This window comes from Micropterus dolomieu, linkage group LG15 (assembly GCF_021292245.1).
Source record: "Micropterus dolomieu isolate WLL.071019.BEF.003 ecotype Adirondacks linkage group LG15, ASM2129224v1, whole genome shotgun sequence".
Classification (NCBI taxonomy): Eukaryota; Metazoa; Chordata; class Actinopteri; order Centrarchiformes; family Centrarchidae; genus Micropterus; species Micropterus dolomieu.
In genome coordinates this window covers 14,279,576-14,299,719 of record NC_060164.1, presented here as the reverse complement: position 1 = coordinate 14,299,719, position 20,144 = coordinate 14,279,576, and the positions used below count along the sequence as shown (strand labels likewise).

The window sequence follows — 20,144 nt, the reverse complement described above, 5'->3', positions numbered from 1 at the left end:
GAATACACACTAACTGAAACCATCTACCTGCAATTCTCTCCTCCATGTTGCTCACACTGTGAGTTAAAGTTGGTTATTTGTTGTGGCTTCAGTTGGGTTTCAGTTAAAGAAAGAGTGTTAGAGTTTGGACCTGTGCTTAAAGGAACCGCTTCATCATAGTTTGAGGTAAGCGGACATCAATCAATTGGATGCTGGTTTCTGAAGGTCATAAAGCTATTCTTGTCGATGGAGGTGGTAGAGCACATCACATTTAAAAAACAGAGAAGGACGCTTTTTTTAAGGAGGTGAGCTTACATGCTGTCACTGCACTGAGGGGGAAGGCATGAGGTGCAGAGGAGATGAGGTTGTTTTTTAACTTCAAACAACATGTCAAAGGGCAAACACATAACCGTGGTCATACACTGGACTTGGTTTTTACCCTGGGTGTTAGCATTTCCTCTGTGGAATTAGTGGACATGACCATATCTGACCACAGATGTATTGTTTTTAGCTGCGATTCGCCTGTTACTCATGCCGCCTCAACAAGCTCCGTGTGTTCTCGCATCTTTAATGAACAAAGTGTTTCAAAGTTTTGCGCATTCTTTCAGAGCCAAAGCCAACACCTGTCTGATTCCAACACCAATAATCTGGTCAATCACTTCAATCATATCTGCTTGTCGTCACTAAATATTACTGCTCCTTTAAAGGTTGGGCCTACGTCTAAAGCTAGTAAGCAACCCTGGATAAATGACAGCATTCACAGCCTCAAAAGGGAATGCAGGAAAGCAGAGCGCAGATGGAAAAAATCCAGTCTCCAAGTCCATTACCTCAGTCTGAAGGATTTATTAATTAAATACAATAACATGGTTAAGGATGCAAGAACACACTATTTTTCTGAACTCATTACTACACATAAACACAATCCCAGGTTTCTGTTTAAGACTGTGGATCAGCTGGTAAACCCAACCCCTCCTTGTGCCTCAGCTGGAAGTAATGATGACTGTGAATTGTTTTTATCTTATTTTACCAATAAGGTGGTGTCAATCAGAGCCTTTATTACCCCCGCGGCCTCTTACTCAGAGGTTCCTCACCAGCAACAAGAGAGTTTTAACCAGTTTTATCCCATCGACTTGTCTGAGCTTTTAAAAACAGTATCACAAATGAGAGTGTCCTCCAGCCCACTTGATGTAATACCTGAAAGTATGAAAGTAATGGATTCTGTTGGGCCCCATTTGATCTCTGTTTTCAACAGCTCCCTATCTACTGGTTGTGTCCCTGATTATTTTAAAACAGCTTACGTGAACCCACTTTTAAAGAAACCTGGTTTAGATCCTTCCCTCCCACAAAATTTTAGACCACTTCCAAAACTGCCTTTTATTGCAAAGATTCTAGAAAGAATTGTGTCCAAACAGCTGCTCACTGTACTGGAAAATAACAAATTATTTGAAAAGTTTCAATCTGGTTTCAGGAAGTACCACATCACTGAGACTGCCCTGCTTAAAGTCACCAATGACCTTTTAATGTCTGCTGATGAAGGCATGTGCTCAGTCCTGGTACTCCTGGACCTTAGCGCTGCTTTTGACACCATTGATCACAACATCATGTTAGACAGACTGAGGCACTGGGTGGGGATCTCTGGTACTGCCCTAGAATGGTATGGTAAAATATACTTGCCCGTCAGATCCACAGACCCTGGAATGCTGAGTTCACTTACCGACTGCCTTTGTGAAGTTAAAAAATGGATGTCAAATAATTTCCTCCAACTGAACTCAGACAAAACAGAAATCTTGGTCATTGGGTCCCAGCAGATGGCAAATCAAATACTGCCATCTGCTGGTTCCCTAGTAAATCACATTAAGCCTGTTGCAAAGAACCTTGGTGTTTGGTTTGATAGTAATTTAAATTTCGAGCAGCACACCACAAAGCTTGTTCAATCATGTTTTTATCAACTTAGAAATATAGCTAAAATTAGATCAATGTTAACTTTTAAGGACACCGACACCATTTTACACGCCTTCATCTCATCACGCCTGGATTATTGCAACAGCCTTTTCACCTGTTTAACCCAAAAATCTATTGATCGACTCCAGACTGTCCAGAACTCAGCAGCCAGGCTTTTAACCAGAACAAAGAAATATGATCACATTACTCCTATTTTAGCTTCATTACACTGGCTCCCTGTATATTTTAGAATTGACTTTAACATTTTATTGATCACTTTTAAAGCTCTTCATGGCCTCTCGCCTTGTTATTTTTCTGAACTTTTAGTCCCATACACACCAGCACGTACCTTGAGATCCTCGGGCAGAGGTCTGCTATCTGTTCCAGAGTCTCGACTGAAAACTAAAGGGGACAGAGCGTTTGCTGTCAGGGCCCCGAGGCTCTGGAACAGCCTGCCCGAGGAAATCAGGTCGGCTGAGTCAGTGAACTCTTTTAAGTCCCTTCTTAAAACATACTTTTATAGGAGAGCCTTTCCCGATCTTATTTTACTTTATTTTATCCCTTTTATTTTATTGTATTTTACTTTAACGTGTATTTAAGTCTTTTCAATGTTTTCATGCTTTTATCTTGTATTGTTTTCGTATTATTGTCTCTTGGGTATTATTGTCTTTACACTTGTTAAAGAACTTGTTTTTGAAAAGTGCTCTACAAATAAAGATTATTATTATTATTATTACTGTAAGCACCAATTTATACCAAGGCAAATTCCTCGTATGTAAAAATGTACCTGGCCATAAACCTGATTCTGATTCTGACAAGTATACTGAAACACTGTAAAAGCAAAAACATCAACAACAACAAAACAGGAATTCTGAAAAACACAACATAAGCCAAGCGAAACATCCAGAAACAGTAAAACATCAGTAGAGTAACAGCAGACACCATTTAGACAGAGCTGAAAATAACAGGAAGCAACAACACACAACCTACTTTTGTTACATGCAAACATGCAGGACAACAAAAAACAGTAGACTTAAGTAAAATACATCAATCATTGCCTTCATATGTGTAAAATTATAGTGCTATTGTAGTATTACATTTTCAAGTTTACATTATCATAATTTAATATAGTCCCCTGTAGGCTTCCATAGACAAAATGCATGTAGAGATTTGGGCAAAACATAATTCAGGCTTCCATGCTTTAAGTTTGTAGACAATATTTCTGTTTCTTTAACTGAAGCCAGGATTGTAAGCCTGCTTTTCTTCTCGCACGGTTAATAAAATCTAAAAAAGAAACAGTGTGTGTGTGTAATAATATTAGACCTGTTCATATAGCCCAGATGTTTAGATGCGTCATCTTGTTTACACGTTTCAGCACAGAATGCTCGCATGTTGCTAACCTCACTGACGACTCACAGACCTTCTCGAGCCAGCCTGACTCATTGACGTCAATGGATTCCCTACGTGGCCAGGGGTGTAGCCGAACTCCCCCCCTCCTCCCCTCTTGTCTTCTCGACCGTGATTGGTCGAAATGAATCTCTTTCCGAACCACAGCAGGAGGGTCCAGAAGAGCTCTCTTTCGTCATTGGTCGTTTTAACGTCATTGATTTGTGATTGACAGTCGGCTCCAGGATAGAAATTGATCGCAGTTGAAGCAGGACAGACAGACTGTCCTACGACGGATCAGCCATTGTGAGAACTTTCATTGCAAAGGATCAGCAATGCGCAGAGGGAGATGCTGTAGAAGCAAAGTGTACTGAATATATCAGTTCTTCGGGTAAGCAAACCTTTTTCACATGACACTCACGGGATTCCTGTTTATTGCCTTTTAGCCACTGCCTAATGAAACCCAGCACGGAGTAACCAGTAAGTTCCATCGTTGCATTGTATTTATCTTATATGGCAGGGCCACGAATATTACAGATAAAGTTTTTAAAAAGCCAGTAGGCTATAAATCATCTTTATAGCACAAAGCTTTGATCGTCTGCCGAAAACTGATTGCCGTCTGCTGGAGCTGTATTGCCCAGTCTCTTCAATCACTTTCTGGCAAGTGAATTAGCCTACTGCATTTTATGGGTTGTATTGGCCATTTAAAGGTATTTTAAGAGGTAAAAAGTACTAGGTGAGCTATAATCAACTAATTTCAGGGCAGAAATAACCTTTCAGTCAATAACAAAAGGCTTCAATCATTTTCTGCATTTTATGAGTTGTATTGGCCATTTAAAGGTATTTTAACAGGTAAAAAAGAGTGGATGGTAGGCCTACACAGCAAGTAAAATAATGCAGAGTCATAAGGACAAAATTGTCTTCATTTTATATGTAAGTTGGCAGTAAGTCATGTTAATTAGGCTACAGCCCGTTTTCCAAATATAAACAAAGATATTACACATAGGCCTACCAAACATCACTTTTCGGCACGACACCGGGATCTCTGCATCATTGAGCCATAACAGTTGTGGCTGTCAAGACATCCACGGGAGGGAAATAATTGAGAAGGGTGTGACATTGGGGTTAATGTTTAACTACTTCTACTGCAATGAATAGGTTTCTGTAGAGCGTCCTCAAATGTGTCCTCAAATGACCCAATTGCTGTCTCAGAGTTATACACACCGCCATTTAAATTCTTGCTTGTAAGTGGATTGTGAGTGTCATGTAGTGTATTGTTTTTCTATTTATGGAATCCTCTTCTGTGTAAAAATAAAAAAATAAATAATAATAAATATAGGACATGGATGTTAAAAGTGCGTTTTGGAAGAAAGTAAAATATTTAGTCCTCTATGGGCAGAGAGAACCTGCAGAATGATGCTTAACTAAAAAGTGTGAAACTTTATTCCTGATCTAGTAAATGGTGGATTTTACCAAATAATCTTAACTCCTGGTCTTCCTTGGAGTAGTTTATCTGTGCAAACTCCCATCTTTGTGTTGCGCAGCTGTTGAAAGCTTTAGAGAAAGCTAGTAAGTGGACCTTTTTTTACTTATTTTGTCAAGCTGAAAGTCATTCCAGTGGAAGGGCTGGTGGTGACCTGCATGCAATCATGATCTTGGTCACTCACTCCGCTAATACAAAGTGTCCTACTTAAAACCATGTGTGAGTAAAGAGAGATGACGTTTCCATCTGCAGTTTAATGGGCTTTAAAGCACAACTCGTCACTCACTTCCTAAAGTAGGATTAAAGAATCAGCCTCGCAGCTGACTGGCTGTTTTTCAGCCGTGACAGCTGTCTGTAGGAGTTGTGACGCAGTCTGTGCTCATTTACTTTACATGTTGTGTTCTGTTTTGTTTTTTGTCCATCTTCCATCATAATGAGTGGAAACTCTCTCTGACTTCTCCACAGAGCAGAGCCAGTGTATGCCACCTTTTCCTGTGTTTCTCCAGAATGGATACCAGAACCGCCTCCACTCCTGCCTCCATGGTGGCGGGCCCTTCCTCGCTGTGGCGGCTGGCTGAGAGGAGGAGTAGGAAGGCTGGCACAGGGAACATTTTCAGCAACGTGAATCTGTGGCAGCTCCAGAGACTGTTCACGGCTGCGGGGGACCAGGATGCAGAGCAGAGGGCCCAGGTGGTATGGGGCCACGGAGATGAGGCTGAACTGGCTCAGGCCTTGGTAGGACTGAGGGCTCGGAGTCACAAGAGAGGGCTTAGGACCAACGGGAAAGATGTGCTGGGCTCTCACTGGCTACGAGCCTTCAATCACCTCAGGTAGAAAAACTGCTAACCTTATGACTTCATATACATGCACAAAATTAATCATAGTTTCACTTGGTATCCATGTTGTTCTCAACAAAACTATTTTATGTTGTTTAGGATTGGGGAGAGCTCGCCGAGCAGCCAGGGAAAGGATGCTGGGGAGGAGAATGTTTCTGAGGCAGAAGCAGACATCAGTCCAAAGCCACACCGACACACCTCTCTAGGGACAACAGGAAGCAGTAAAGGGGCCACAGTGGTGCTAACTGAGAGCCAGGGCCCTGTAGGGACTTCTGAAAGACCAGTTAGAACTAGCTCTGGACTGAGGAGAGGAGCAGAAAACAACCCAGAGAGATACCTCCACAGAATACTCCACTGACTCGACCAAAACCGACTGAGTCTACCAGCACAGCCTGCCCGTCTCTCCTCAGTACTCTTCTCATGTGATCAGGAACTGAAGCTAGGTTGAATTAACTTCTGGGAAAAGCAATACGGGCACAAATCAATCCAACATTATTTACAAGTGAAACTGTTTCTCATTATGCCATAATGTCTGGCCTTTTAATGGCACAGATCAGATACTGGCACTACATTGTTGCTTGTTGCAGATACCTCCACCTGAATAATAAACCTCTGACCCGCTCCTGGTGTTTAACAACTTTCATATAGAGGTTACCTCTCAAGAACTGCCTTATGGTTTTTCCTACCACTCACACTAACCATGCATACTGATAATTAATTCACAGTGATGTGACTTTAAGTTCTTTTGTAGTTCAGTGACGTATATGTCGATATTCACGTGTGAGGTGATGTACTGTATGTACATTAACTTGAAAAGATGTCAGCTTTTGAGTATGTATTTACGCTAATTTAGGTGTCGAAACTGAGATATGTTTAAGTTTTCACTATGTTTTTCATAGTTCTTAGTTTTAACACTATGTTTTCTGGTTATGTGTGTGGTAAGACTATAAATGGGAGCAATGTTAGGTGTCATGAGATGTAGTGTTACATGTCCAGACATTTGTCACTGCACATGTTGACTCAAACTGAATGATTCTGTTCAACATGTAACAGTAACGTCATACAGTCACTGGTTTGTAGTCATTGAGAGCAAAAGTGTCAGGTTGTCAACTCTGCCTGGTGACCAAAAATAATAAATAGCTGCAAGACCAAACTCAAACATGTCCCTCACTGTGCAGGGAAAGAATGACTTGAAACAGTAATGTCCTCCTATTAAAATGTTCATGGTAACAGTGAAATCACACTGTGCCTAAACTGTGAATGTGTGTCACTGACAGTATCAGATTGCTGGAAACTTCAAGCTTTTTGATATTACTGTTTGTGTCATTTTTAGATGTATGGTAATAAAGAACTGAGCCTTTGTATTGTTTGTGTTTTTGTCTTGTTTAAAAAAAAAATATATATAATCAACAACACGGTGATCATTTAAAATCAGTAAAACTTCTGCTATTCAGAAAGTGGTGAAAATGCTTCAGCATGTTTAATGAAACTGATTAAAATGGATGTAAGGTTTTTAATTTTAATAGATAACATAAAAACATTGTTCACCTTCATTTAACGCTCATTTCCACTATTACCCTACATCTTGTACATACAGCCACTGTTAACCACTGAGCAGCTCTGCCGGAGCAGAGTTGTGTGTTAAGCGCCTTGTTCGAGGGCAACTCATTAGCAGTTTTTGATTAATAGAGGACCGCTGCACATTGCCTTCCATCAATTTCCTGTTGTTCTGATGATTTATAATACATGGCTTTGGGTGAAAAAGCAGTTTTCAGTTGCCTCAACCCAACAACTCTCCAGGTACAAAATACTTCACAATTACAAACAAATGCTGCCCTCCATTGGCATTGTCTAGAAATGGTGCCATCAGCTTTTGGTCACTAGATGGCACAGAAGGTTTTGTTTTGGGAGAGCAAACCACCACACTGAGTCATACTTGTCATAGCACAGGCTTTGCTAGTATCTTATGGTGAGCTTAAAGGGCAGACTCTCACTAGATTAACAGGTAATCTTGTTGATCCTAGCATGTCATGTTTAACCTGTCTTTTCCTGCAGGTCTACCAAATTACCTGAATACGTGGTGATGGCTAATGAGGTGTAAAGTTTTCACCCCTAATGCAAATGCCCAAACCCCCAGACACAACACACCAGAACAATATATTAGACTGAATGGACCTGCTGTCGTTCCACTTCGTTGCCAGTTCAGCCTTTTAGATTTATTTTAACAAGGCTCTAAAATGGTGACTTATCGGTATGTGCAATAATAATGTTAATATCATTCCATCCAGTTTATTACTGTCTAGTCAGGTCAGCTAATAGAGAAATGAGGAAGCTCTACTGGGTAGATCAGGATACATGTAAAGCTGGATATTTAGACTAGGATCACCCTGCATCTGCCTTTCCTATCAGTTTCCTCCAGCTCCTCCTGGGTGATGCGCAGGGATTTGCAGGTCATCTGGGAGATAAAGGCCTTTCTGTATATCCTGGATCTACTCAGTAGTGCCTGGCTGGAGCAATGACATCTGTATGGCAGCTTTATAAGGTGTTGAAACCTCAGCTGACTCCCCCAATGCAGAGAAAGCAGCAGATTGACTTGGAGGTAATCCTCAATTTGCTGAGCTTCTCACCATGTTGTGTAAAGTAAGCTCATTGCGCAGGCAGCCTCATTTTAGTGCCTGTACAGGTTATCTCCATTTTTCATTCACCATTCACCCATCTTATTGTTATAGATGAGATGTGGAATGATGATCCAGCAGTAATAAAGCTGCAGCTACTTTATTTTTCTACATCACTGCATTTCAGTGCGAAATATTTCTTGCCCGTCCCTACATTTATATGGCAGCTATAGTTACTAAATTAAGATTTTACCTTAAACAAAACATCCAATAAGCTTACACTGCATTGTAAAGATGACCCACTTACAAAAAAGCAGTGTCTGACTGTATATAAAGTAGGTAAACTGGCTCCACCACACATTGATGCATTAGTACTAATAATGGTAAATGGTCTGTACTTGTATAGCCTTTCAACCACTCAAAGCGCTTTTACACTACCTCACACCCACCTATTCACATTATGTAAATAACACACACACCAATTTGGGGTGCATTATCTTGCCCAAGGATTCTTCGACATGCAGATTGGGGGAGCCAGGGATCGAACCACCTGACCTTCTGATAAGTGGACGACGACCCCCAATCAAATCAGTGTAATAATATATCAGTCACAGGGGTCATTTTTCTCTTTTCACTTTTGATACTTTGCAGTAAGTACATTTAGTAATGGCAATACTTCTGTACTTTTAATTCAGTAGAACTTTTAATACAGGACTTTTACTTGTAATATAATATATATATATTTTTTTGTCCACCACTGGTTTGTGAGCCTCAGAAAGCCTGGATATAACAGGGAGACCCAAACTGGTCTTAGATGAGGGGTCAGACAAATAGTGATTCTGTAAGAATCCTCGTGGGTCTTTTTGATTAGTGAAAACCTGACCCACAGGCAATGAGGGCACCAGGATCTGCTCCTTGAGCCAGTCTCCTGGGTGTGCACCAGGATGTTCCGTGAATTTTAATTCAGCCTGAAGAGATAAGAGTGGACTAATAACCTGGAGAATCGCCATCTTTAGACATGTTTGTGCTTGGTAATAATCACTTAATTGGGCTGATGTAGAATTAAATAAAAACCTTGCAATGAGACACACTGGATTTGAGATAAAGTAGTAAAGTAATTCTAGGTTAAATTATAACAGACCTGCAGAAAAAAAATCTAGTCATGCTGACTTCTGTACTTGTGGCTTTTATGGTTCTGTACACAACAGCAGTGTGGCGGCAAACTGAGATTCCTTTGTGGTACATTGTTGCCTTTCAGCCAACATGCACTTCTTAGCAGTTTTCTAAGTTATGTGCATATAAATGAATGTATTTATGCCTCCAAATTCCCGACTCCAATTTAGTAGTTAATCAAAAATGACAGAGTTAGCCTTCTCTGTGCAATGTTTTTTTAAATTGCATGTACTTTTGGCAGTTATTGTCCAGTCCTTTGTGGTGAAAACTGCCATTTTAGACTAAAGTACGTAAAAGCAAACCAGAGAAAGCTCTTTTTCCACACCAATTAATACAGGGATGTAAAGTGAGTTATACAGGCTTTTCCCCCTCGTGTTTGTGCAGTGAGATATATGCACTCTTGCTGTCCACTCATTATCTGGTCTGTCCTGAACCGTAATATGAATTATCAAGAACTGTGCCTACCACTAAGGTGTTTCAAGGTGTTTGCTATGACAAATATCTGTAGCCCCATTTCTCAGGTCAGCATCTTCAGAATAAAATTAACAAAATGTGCAGAAAGCTGGCTGCCCATATCCCTAAAAAACTGCAGTGGACCATCAACTTTGCATACTTTACATGTTGATTAAATCCTCTTTCGTGGAGATCATAAATTGGGTCTCCTAAATCAGCAAAACAATCATTTTCAACAGTCATTTTGAGGGACCACAACATTTCACGACTTTCTTTTCTCAGAAACTTATTCTCAGAATTCAAATATGTTTGTCTCATTTTTTGGTATTGCTTTCCAGACATTTTAGCAAAGATGAGTCAAGGCAATGCTGGCAAAGGATGAAGAGAGGAGTGACAGCTGTATGGAGAGCACAGGGAGCAGATCAGATTTTCAAAAGGAAGACAGGGAGAAGAAGAAACACGTTTTTTCCTCTGTTTGTGTGTGTGTGTGTGTGTGTGTGTGTGTGTGTATGTGTGTGATTGACAACAGAAGCACTATAGAGATTTTACATAAGCAAGGATCTAAGAGTTGAATGTGTCCCTGCTGCATTGTAATTAGAGCACGGAACGGTAATTAGTGAAATGATATATACAGTACATGCTCCTCGTGCTCTGATAATAATCCCAAAACCGCACACGCGCACACACAACCCCTTTGCCACACTCGGCGTCTTTGTTCACGGTAGAATCACATAACACTGCGGCACAGCACTCATTGTTATTCCTTCCTCTGTGTCATTGAGTGCTTTGTTCTTATTCTCAGTACTGTACAGCACAGGCTCTCGCTTGCTTCTGCAGTCTCTCAACGCAGGCATGGCACTGTCAACCTGCCCCCCTTTGAGGTGAACGCAGGACATCAAACATGATTCAACAAGAGTGTCCTGCTGAGCCGGGGCCAACACCTTTTCAGTTTACTCAATTTAACAGTACTCAAGTACAAAACTCTTCATTGAACCTTTAGCAATGAAAACTCCTCTGTTGATGTGGAAGAAGGATCACTTTCTTGAAACTATGAAAAGGAGACTTGATGAAATAGTAGCGCTGGTCATGAAATGAAAGTCGAAACCGTCTCTCTGTTGTAACTCCAACCCCGGTGCCTTCTATCTGTATGCACAAGGTCAAACTCCTTTCCACATCTGAGACCTTTCTGCCTGCCTTCATGCTTTGCTGCCTTCAGGACTGTTCTGGGCTGTGGAGAAACACGTAAAGCCAACTTCACATCACATCATTTTACATTGCACACCAGCAGCCTAAACCCTTCACAGAGGCAGGGGAGGAAAGCATTTTAAAAGCAGCCTCCTTGTACCTTAATAGGTAAGGTCATGTGTCAGATGATTGTGTTGCTCCTTTGTTCTTTGTCCTTTTTCTGAACCCACATTAGAGATACTGTTGCTCTTTTTGTTACAGAGCTAGTCTGTTGTTTTCAGATCATAGAATAGCAATATGTTGAATATTTTTCAAAGGGTTTGGTTGTTGTTCCCTGGTTTATAAATTATAATTAGTATGCATCCAAGTATTATCAAAAATTAAACAAGCAGACCTGTTTAGTTACAAAACAACTAACACACTGGGAGAAAAATCACCTTCAGCATTCTCTTGAATATCACATTTTTCTTTTCACCTTTTTTGGTACTGTGTAACACATCTGCCTGGGCATAGGCCATCAACACTCTCAATGCTGCATAGTGTTATTGTCACATCCAATGCAGGTAGGACAAAGCAAAGGCATATGTGCTGCACACCTGTGAACCAGTCAAATTTTGGTTTCATGGTGTATTTGTCATCAATGTATCAATCATTAGACATAAAAGGAGTACGTAGGACAAAAGAACAGTTCAGCCATTAAAATAAATTTTAAATCAATATATTCCTCTGTTACAAATTTAACAGAGTAAAATATAAAATGGGAGCAAAGAAGAGGGAAGGGTTTCAACACAGTATATATAATATATGGTTGAGAAGGCACTGCTCAAGCTGGTAAATGGCAGAAAAAACCTTCAATCACGTCATCACCTTTAGTTAAAACTAGATTTAAAAAGAGGCTGTCTCTAAGATTTTCTCTGTGTACTTTCATTTTTTATTAAATATAGGAGAGTTGGTCATAGTAAAATAGCAGTGCAGAGAGCAGTGCACAAAGTCCCCTGTGTTATTTTAGTTTAATGTGCCAATACATTTCACGGTGTTTGTTTTTGTGGTAATTTCAACCACGAAGTAGTGAACAGTTAACATACTTCACTGTGTGTGCACAAACATTGCCAACACAGCATGGCCGACACAATCAGTGCAAATTGTTTCAACAACACTAGGAGAAAACTCTGCTCTCATACCCCATTGACTCACACAACTTGACATGATGCAGCCTTGATTTATTCAGAGATCTGGTTACAGGGGCTGGTTTATTGTGATGTGTAATAACAGCATGTGCACATAAAGATCAGCAGGGTAATTTCACATTAACATGTATCACTGGGTTGGAACTAAGTGGAATAATTCAGTCCAGAACAGATATATCACACATCCATGTATGCAGATGTATGTGCGCTTTTGCCTGGATGCATGCAGTAACGTGCATGGGTGCAGAGACTTAAAATCCCGCAACTAACGCCCTGATGCTATGTAAGAGAGTTCAGTCTTCCTCTAGCTTTGTTTTCTCAGAACTTCAGGGATGGGGAAAATGTAACTAGATCTTACCACAAAGTGACACAAATACACCCAAACATAAACATGGACTCAGCTCTGCAGTGGTTCTGTGGGTGTCATGATTTAGGTCTTTTTCAGAGGGAAAAGCGGTGCTGAATAGTTGAAACTGAAAGTGCTGGCAGACACAAGTGATATAGAGGGGTGGCTCATTTTCATTGCTCCTTCTTCTACATTTTTTTACAATATCTTTTTATGGTAAAAGACTGTAGTCCATAAAGAGCAGTTCCTCAGAGAATTTAGTTCTTCATTTATCCCCCTTCTTCCCCTAAAGTGTTTCCGTACACCATCAGACAGAGTACGGAACTAATACATCAGATATTTATGTCACACTTTAAACATCCCCATCCTGGTCTAAACATCAAAGTCACATGTACATTAGACAAATACAAACATTAAAGTGAGAATAAATAGGAAATCAACAAAGATTAATTACATCATTGTCATCTCATAATCCCTCTGTGGTACACCCCAAAGATACAGCTCTTAAATGTGGTACATGGACAAAAGTAAGACAGAACCAAGTCTGGAACTATAGGCCCTATAAATAAATAAAAATATGAGAAGACAAACTATGAAAAAATTAGATTGGTGTCAGGCTTTGTATGCCATTTCAAGGGATTTAATATGTTCACTCCACAATCTCTGCTGCGCAAAGCTTGGTGTATGCTGTTGTAAAACAAATTGTATGTGTATAAATATAGCCCAAAATATGCTTTTGTGGTTTTTAGCCATGCTAGTCAGGTAGTCAGTTGGTCAACCACATGGGTGCAGACTGAAATATCTCACAAACTACTGGATTCTATTCTATTCTATTCCTCCCCATCACAATGTCATGGGAATTCCCATGACATTGTGTGCAGACATTTATGGTCCCCATAGGATGGATCCTAGTGACTTTGGTGATCCCCTGACAGTGTTCACTTAACCTGTGAAATTTCTAATGGATGAATTGCCATGAAATTTTGTACAGACTTTCACTCATTCCAGATGACGCATTAGGAATGAAGTCTGCAATCGTTTGCCTTTTTCTCTAACAACACCATAACGATGACATTTGTGATTTTGAGTGAAATGTCTCAATAATTACTAGCTGCATTGCCATTATTAGTACACACATTCATGTCTACCTCAGGATAACTTTGGTGACCCCCTGACTTTTCATCTAGCACCATCATCAGGTGAAATTATCTTATGACTAATTGCATGCGAAATCAATGATACTCCCGTCCGCCTCAGCTGTACTTGCTGCAGTAATATTAGCATGCTAAACTGAGATGGTGAACCTGGTAAAACAGCTTAACATCAGCATGTTCAGTGTGAGTATGTTTGCATGCTGATGTTAACATTTCGCTACGCACACCACTGTGCCTAACATGGCTGTAGAATATCAGTCTCCTTGTGTCCTAAGAAGTAAATTCCACACATGCAGGAAGCTACATAATAATTAACGTCCTGCTTGTCATATACAGACTTCCTTTCTGTGTGGAGTTTGCATGTTCTCCCCGTGTCTTCGTGGGTTTCCTCCGGGTGCTCCGCTTTCCCCCACCATCAAAAACATGTTAGGTAGGTTCTCCAGTCAGTGTCGTTTGACCAGACACTGCATTTCAATCTGGAGTTGGTCCCCAGGCGCTGTACAGTGGCTGCCCACTGCTCCCTTACAGATGGGTTAAATGCAGAGGATGAATCTCACTTAATGTATGTGTATGTGACAAATAAAGTACCTTTACCTTTTCACTACTTTAAGAAATTAGAACAAGAGCAACATATTTAACTGTGAGTGTGTTGTGTTTGAGTGTGTGATGCTATGCCAGCACTTGAAAGGATGAAGGCCCCAAAATAGAACCCTATTAAGAGTGTTTCCACCGAACACCTTTGAAGTCAGTCTGTAGCTCCCAGGGAGGAGGTGACAGGAGGCTAAAACGAATGAGATGCTTAATGGAAAAAGACCCCTGAAGCCCTCTAACCCTCCCCGAGCTGATGCGAGGACTCAAAGAACGTGCGCGGCAGATAAAAACCTTCACCTTCACATATATCTTCCTCCCCATCACTTTGCATTCACATTACTCTCTTCAAAGGGGCTAATTCAAACGCTACAAACGCAAATATGTCTGAACACAGTTCCCCGCAGGCATTGTCACTTTGAGAAAGAGAACTTATTAGAGACGCGGTGCAGAAGACATGTTGGTGGTTGGTGCCAAAAAAAATGGATTTTAAACAACAGTAAAGGGCCTATGTTGGCAGAATGTCACATCTCATACAGGAGATCTAATTGGTTGTGAGTGGTCTGATGTGTTATGAGTGGAAAGAAGTGGTCAGTATAATAAATGACTGACAGAGAAGGGCTGGAACTGAAGTGAGCAGCCTCAGGTTTCAGGAAAGGTTTGTCATTTAGAAAAATCAGTAGGAAAGACAGAGTCATGTCCCAGTTCAACCTGCCTCTCCTTTGGTGGGACCCGATTTCATGCATCATGCACCATGTCTGGACTGTCATGATGTGTTATGACACATTAAGATGGACCTAATGGATCCTTGCATTAATTATGACTATTACTTTATCATTCTGTCGCTCCTAGTGAGCTGCATCAATCAGTTATTAGACTGGGATATCAGGACATTAGCAAGAGTACAGTGTGAGATGAGGACTGGAGAGATGGGGGAAGGCTGTCATCTCACAGAGCTTTCAAGGTTAGCAGATTTTCCCCACTGAGCAGTTATCAGCTTCTCTCATCGCTATTCGCTTTAGCCCTGTAAAGGTTTGCAGTGTTTATTTGAGTTTATCATGAAAATGGCTCTTTATTGTGTTGAGTTCAACTTCAGCAATAACTGTGTCCCCGCCTCACTCCACAGAGCACTAGAATTTCTTTTGCTTCTGAAAAGTCATCAGATTCCCCTATTTCAGAGACTCTCCAAAATCCAATCACGTTTAATTCAGTCCGTCAAACCTACAAAAAGAACCTTTTGTGATGGTTATTGAGTGCTTTTGAATTGCCCTGTGAAACACAATAGTGTGCGACTGATGGCCTCTTTCACGCAGTAACAAGTAGGCGGCTGATGAGCAGAACACAATTACCAAAATGACATGTTGCCATGATTAGTTAATAGCAAGTTTACATTGGACTTGGAAAAGAAAAGAAAATGGCATGAAGTGCGAGGATGTTGTGCTCCTTGCCTGAAACAAAATTAATACTAATATAATGTGGATATCAACAGAATGGGGTAATGATTCAGTGTCTTTGACATCAGAAAGACTTGCACAACTTAAATGCCAGTCCTTGGGCATGAGCAACATGCTCACTCACTGATTGTAAATCTGCATGTTAGAAATATCTGAAATAACAGACAATATTCTGTGCACTATGATGTAGCATATCTACTTTATGTTTAATAAAAATTATGAATATTAATTATTCAGAAATATTAATATAAATTAAATATTAACATAAATCCTCGGGGGAACCACCGGAGATTCAGTTCGCCCAGGGTCTCCGGACTCCCTGGGTAACATTATGGATTTAATAATTACACAATTATTCCTAGTGATCAGTTAGTAGTAATTGCATAATCATTTCTATAAATCAATCAGTCAATCTCATATCGAAGGCTAAATCCTCCGTTACAGTGACCTGGAGTTAAACAATACACACACACAGTTCCTGTGATTACGGTGAAATTTATTAATTAACTAAAGGTGAAATAAATGCGGTTAAATATACATCAAAGAAATAAACAATGACTAAACAAACAGAATGCAAACAATGAGAATGATGGGGTTCAAGGTAAATTGAGTTGTTCTATTGCGGGGAAGAATTTGATTCATAAGGAGCAAGATAACTAATAAGCGCACGTTATGATAATAGTTCAGTTAAATTTGGTTAGGAGTTTGGCTAAGGATTAGACTAACAGACATCACTGATCACAGAATGCAGGGTTGGTTATGCCTTACTGGGTGTTGTCAGCCGTGGGCTGGGTTGAGCGGGCCCCACCCTAGCTGCCTGATTCCTGGCTTTGTGGCTAGGGATTTTTCCGAGGGTTCTTCCGCTTTGTCTGGATGAAGAAAAACACTCGCAGTGGCGGGGCCGTTCTTGGCCCGGCAGTTAACCCTGGCTGTGTCCTGGTTTTATGTCCTTGGTTACTGCTGGCGCAACTAACCCACGTGGCTGGCCTCCCGGGCTTCGTTGTAAATAAAGCTTAAAAGAAACTTGGTTGTTTCTGAATTGAAAATTGCGTGACTTAAAACAGTCTGATAACTTTACAAATTAACAAAAGGAAAGAATAACTTCCACGAATGTTCTCCAGACCTCACGGATGTAGGCTGAGTAAGTTACTGTGAGACAAAGAAACTTGAAAGTCGCGGCGCTCACTGGCCTGGACTTTTTAGGACGTTACTGGGAGATGGGGCACACTCCGTAAACGTGCAGGTCAAAGAGCAAGAGCGAAGAGAAGAGTTGAGGAGAAGTTTCTTTGGGCGTATCCCAAAGGAGGAGGGTCATTGTTTCCCTTGAGAGGGGGGGCTTCCAGTCTCCCCTGTGTCTAACTTTCTATTTATATATATATAAGTCTATTTGCGTGTATTTTAATCAAATACCTTCTCAGAATAAAACCTTACATGTCATAAACAGTTATACTGTTCTTAGTTTAAGCATTTAATAAAAGGAGGGAAAACAATTAACCGTCGAAACGATTAGAATGGTTTGGTTAAACACATTTTTCAAGTTTACAGCAGATGAAGAAATTTAACTAATCATTTCCTGGATAATATTGGCAGTTAAACATTCTTACATAGAGAATATACAAGCAAGCTGAACGAACATGGCATCATATTACGAACAATAAAACAGAGTAAGATTAAACAGCAGGAGACGCATTAAAGAAACAGGGACCTGTAATACTTAGTCTGTCCTCTGGGGGGACACGGGTTCCACAAGAGAACAATTGATCCTAGTTAACATTAAATTTGGGCTGGAAAATTAATTAAGTAGCACAGGATAATATTTCTGTATCATATCATTTCTAAAGGAACTGTCAGAAAGTGTTGGGGATAGCATTAGTTAAAACATAAATTGAAGGAATGTCACTGATCATTGGTGAAAGTTAAAGAGCACTGCAAAATTAACTCTTTATGGATTCTTCTTCTCAACACAGTCTTAACAAGAACATGGTAATCGAACTACTTAAATTGAAGTAGCGAGACCTACTAAGTTACTTAAAGATTCATTTCATTAAAACAAGGTAATAGACAAGTTTATTTTAAGGAGACAATATTCATTTGTCCACACAAAGGAATTCAGGGCAGCGTTCTCTGGCGTCTGTCTTTCTTATCAGTTTCGCATAGGAAGGAAGAGGGCATGTTAAGGGTCCAAATGAATGGCTCTTTGGTGGGGTAGGGAATCAAGACTGAAGAAGGAGTCTTTGATGTTTGAAGTAATTAGAAAGGGGGGCACAGTTGCCATGGTTACCCTGCCATTTGGCTCGTCCTGGGAGCGTCGGGGTGACACCTTTATGGTCAGGGTGTCTAAGATCTCTCAGAATACACAGTTTGTAGTCTTTATGTCTGTTTGAGCTTGTGCAGGCGTATTTCTATACCCCAAACCTGAGTTTTTTCCTGTGCAGGTCACAAAGGCCAAATCTTGGTAAAATAACCAATCTCACCTTTCTCTCAGGGGACACAAAGTGAGATATTATTGATCTTTCTTTTTGGCATACAATAATTAAAACACACTGGCTGATCCACTACAATGAATAAATCATTTAAAGATTTGGCTCCCAAACTTTTTTTGTCTGCTGCACCCCCACAGAGCTATCAGGTGAGTTTAAGTACCCCTTAATTGAGACGATCCATCATGTTCAGAATGTGTTCAATTGAATGGATTTAAAACTGGATGCTTAAGTATTTCTCCTTATATAAGACATAATGATCCTGTTATTGTCGATGTATGGGCTTGGTCTCTTTTTTCCCGAGTGCAAACTTTCATTTGTACTCACTACCACTCAGAGGGGCAGAAGCTAGACATTTCACTATTCACAATTTTCCCTATCTATTTCCACTTTCCACTCTCATTTGCAGCACGAGGTGTTCAGGTGTTACAAATCAAGCTGGTGGGATGTGTGTTCTCTGTGTCCTAATTTTTCAAATTAGCTGAGCTACTTCACAATCTTTCCCTAAACCCCCTGCAAACTGTAGCTCCCCCTGGGGCACAAGTACGCCTGATTGGGAATCACTGATTTAGTCCATTCAAAACATTGCAAACAAGAGTGTCTTCAGTCCAACTGGAATCACAACACATATTTACACTCTGCTCACCTTGAAGAGTAGTTTCAATGTAATTATTGTGGCTATCATGCCAGTTTAGACAGTATAGATGTAAAGTTAACGCCATACAATGAATAAACACAGATAGTGTCACCTTTTTTTACCTATCTCCTTCTCTTAAATCTCTGTCATGACACCTTCCCATGTCTGTTTCATTGTACACCAGATCAGCTCTAATTATACTGAAAGATAGCGCTGTACCACTCATTGTGTGTGTGTGTGTGTGTGTGTGTGTGTGTGTGTGAGAGAGAGAGAGATTCAGTGTTCTGACTGTGCTTCATTAAGCTCTGTGAATCTTCACAAGAAGCCGGCTGTAGTTTAGTGTGTTGTTCTGGTTTTCACGCTTTGTGTGTGCGTCTCATCCCAAGCCTGTGTGGCTGTGATTAGACTCAAGGGGGCCAACATTTGATCATGGGGTTCTGTGCAGAGTAGAGCGGGTTATAGACAGAGGGGAGGAGAGAGAGGGGTTGAAGGAGGGGAACACAGTCAACACATACATCAGCAAAATGGATGGCAAGATGTTTGCCCTGTTTCTCTCTACATGCATTTCTGATAACCCTAACCCTTCCCCCACTCTTTCTCTTATTTGTTCACTGTCCCTCTCAACCCCTCCCTCAGAGTAAGAAAATTATTTTGTTTGCAAATGTTTCCCATGAACATTTTTGTCTGCATTAGTCAGTGTCCTGTCACATTCCCTGTACTATATATTTCTCTGATCTTCTACTAGCAGCACTTTCCTACATGTGACAGTTTAATTTCTTTACAGAGGGTAAAGACAGAGGTGTGCTCCAATTATTGCGGTTTCACACTCCTCCTCCTACCCCATGGTGCTGGAAAGGAGGCTCTGACCGATTGTTGTGGGCCGACAATAACCACCGACAGTGGACCAGTAGACCAGTGGACCAGCTTCTTACCCTTGTGGAGATGTTGGAGGGATCATGGAAGTTTGCCCATCCAGTCTACATGTGTTTATGGACTTGGAGAAGGCTTAGCACAGTTGCTATGAACCATCCAGTCTTTATAACCGGAATGAGAAATGTGTCAAACACATCAAACACCTTATCAGTTCCACCAGGGTTGTCCCTTGTCACAGGTTCTGTTTGTGATCTTCATGAACAGGATCTGAGGCCATGGTTCTCTGCCAGAGAGCGGTGGGTAGCTTCCTCTGGGTTGAAAGTGAGTTTCTGCACAAAGTAAAGGAGCACAAGTATCTCAGGGTCTTGTTGCTG

At 40.7% G+C, this 20,144-nt stretch overlaps 2 protein-coding genes across 3 annotated transcripts in view; one reads left to right on the top strand and one right to left on the bottom strand.

Annotated features, from left to right (window-relative positions):
* The window catches only part of LOC123984060 (MARVEL domain-containing protein 1-like), an 88,940-nt gene extending 85,519 nt beyond the window's left edge, over positions 1-3,421 (bottom strand). Inside the window, exon 1 of the mRNA XM_046070668.1 lies at positions 3,244-3,421. The gene's annotated coding sequence lies outside the window, so the exon portion shown is untranslated. The remainder of the gene's footprint in view (positions 1-3,243) is intronic.
* A 114-nt stretch (positions 3,422-3,535) lies between these two features.
* On the top strand, positions 3,536-6,987 carry LOC123984059 (arginine vasopressin-induced protein 1-like). Of its 2 annotated transcripts, none has more exons than XM_046070667.1 (3): positions 3,536-3,697; positions 5,260-5,619; positions 5,725-6,987. In XM_046070667.1, the coding sequence occupies exons 2-3, from the start codon at positions 5,297-5,299 to the stop codon at positions 5,981-5,983; spliced, it is 582 nt and encodes a 193-aa protein (XP_045926623.1). In that variant the 5' UTR covers positions 3,536-3,697; positions 5,260-5,296; the 3' UTR covers positions 5,984-6,987. The 2 variants fall into 2 exon arrangements, with proteins under 2 accessions (XP_045926623.1, XP_045926621.1); XM_046070665.1 differs by having other exon boundaries at positions 3,539-3,697; positions 5,255-5,619.
* The last annotated feature ends 13,157 nt before the right edge of the window (positions 6,988-20,144 follow it).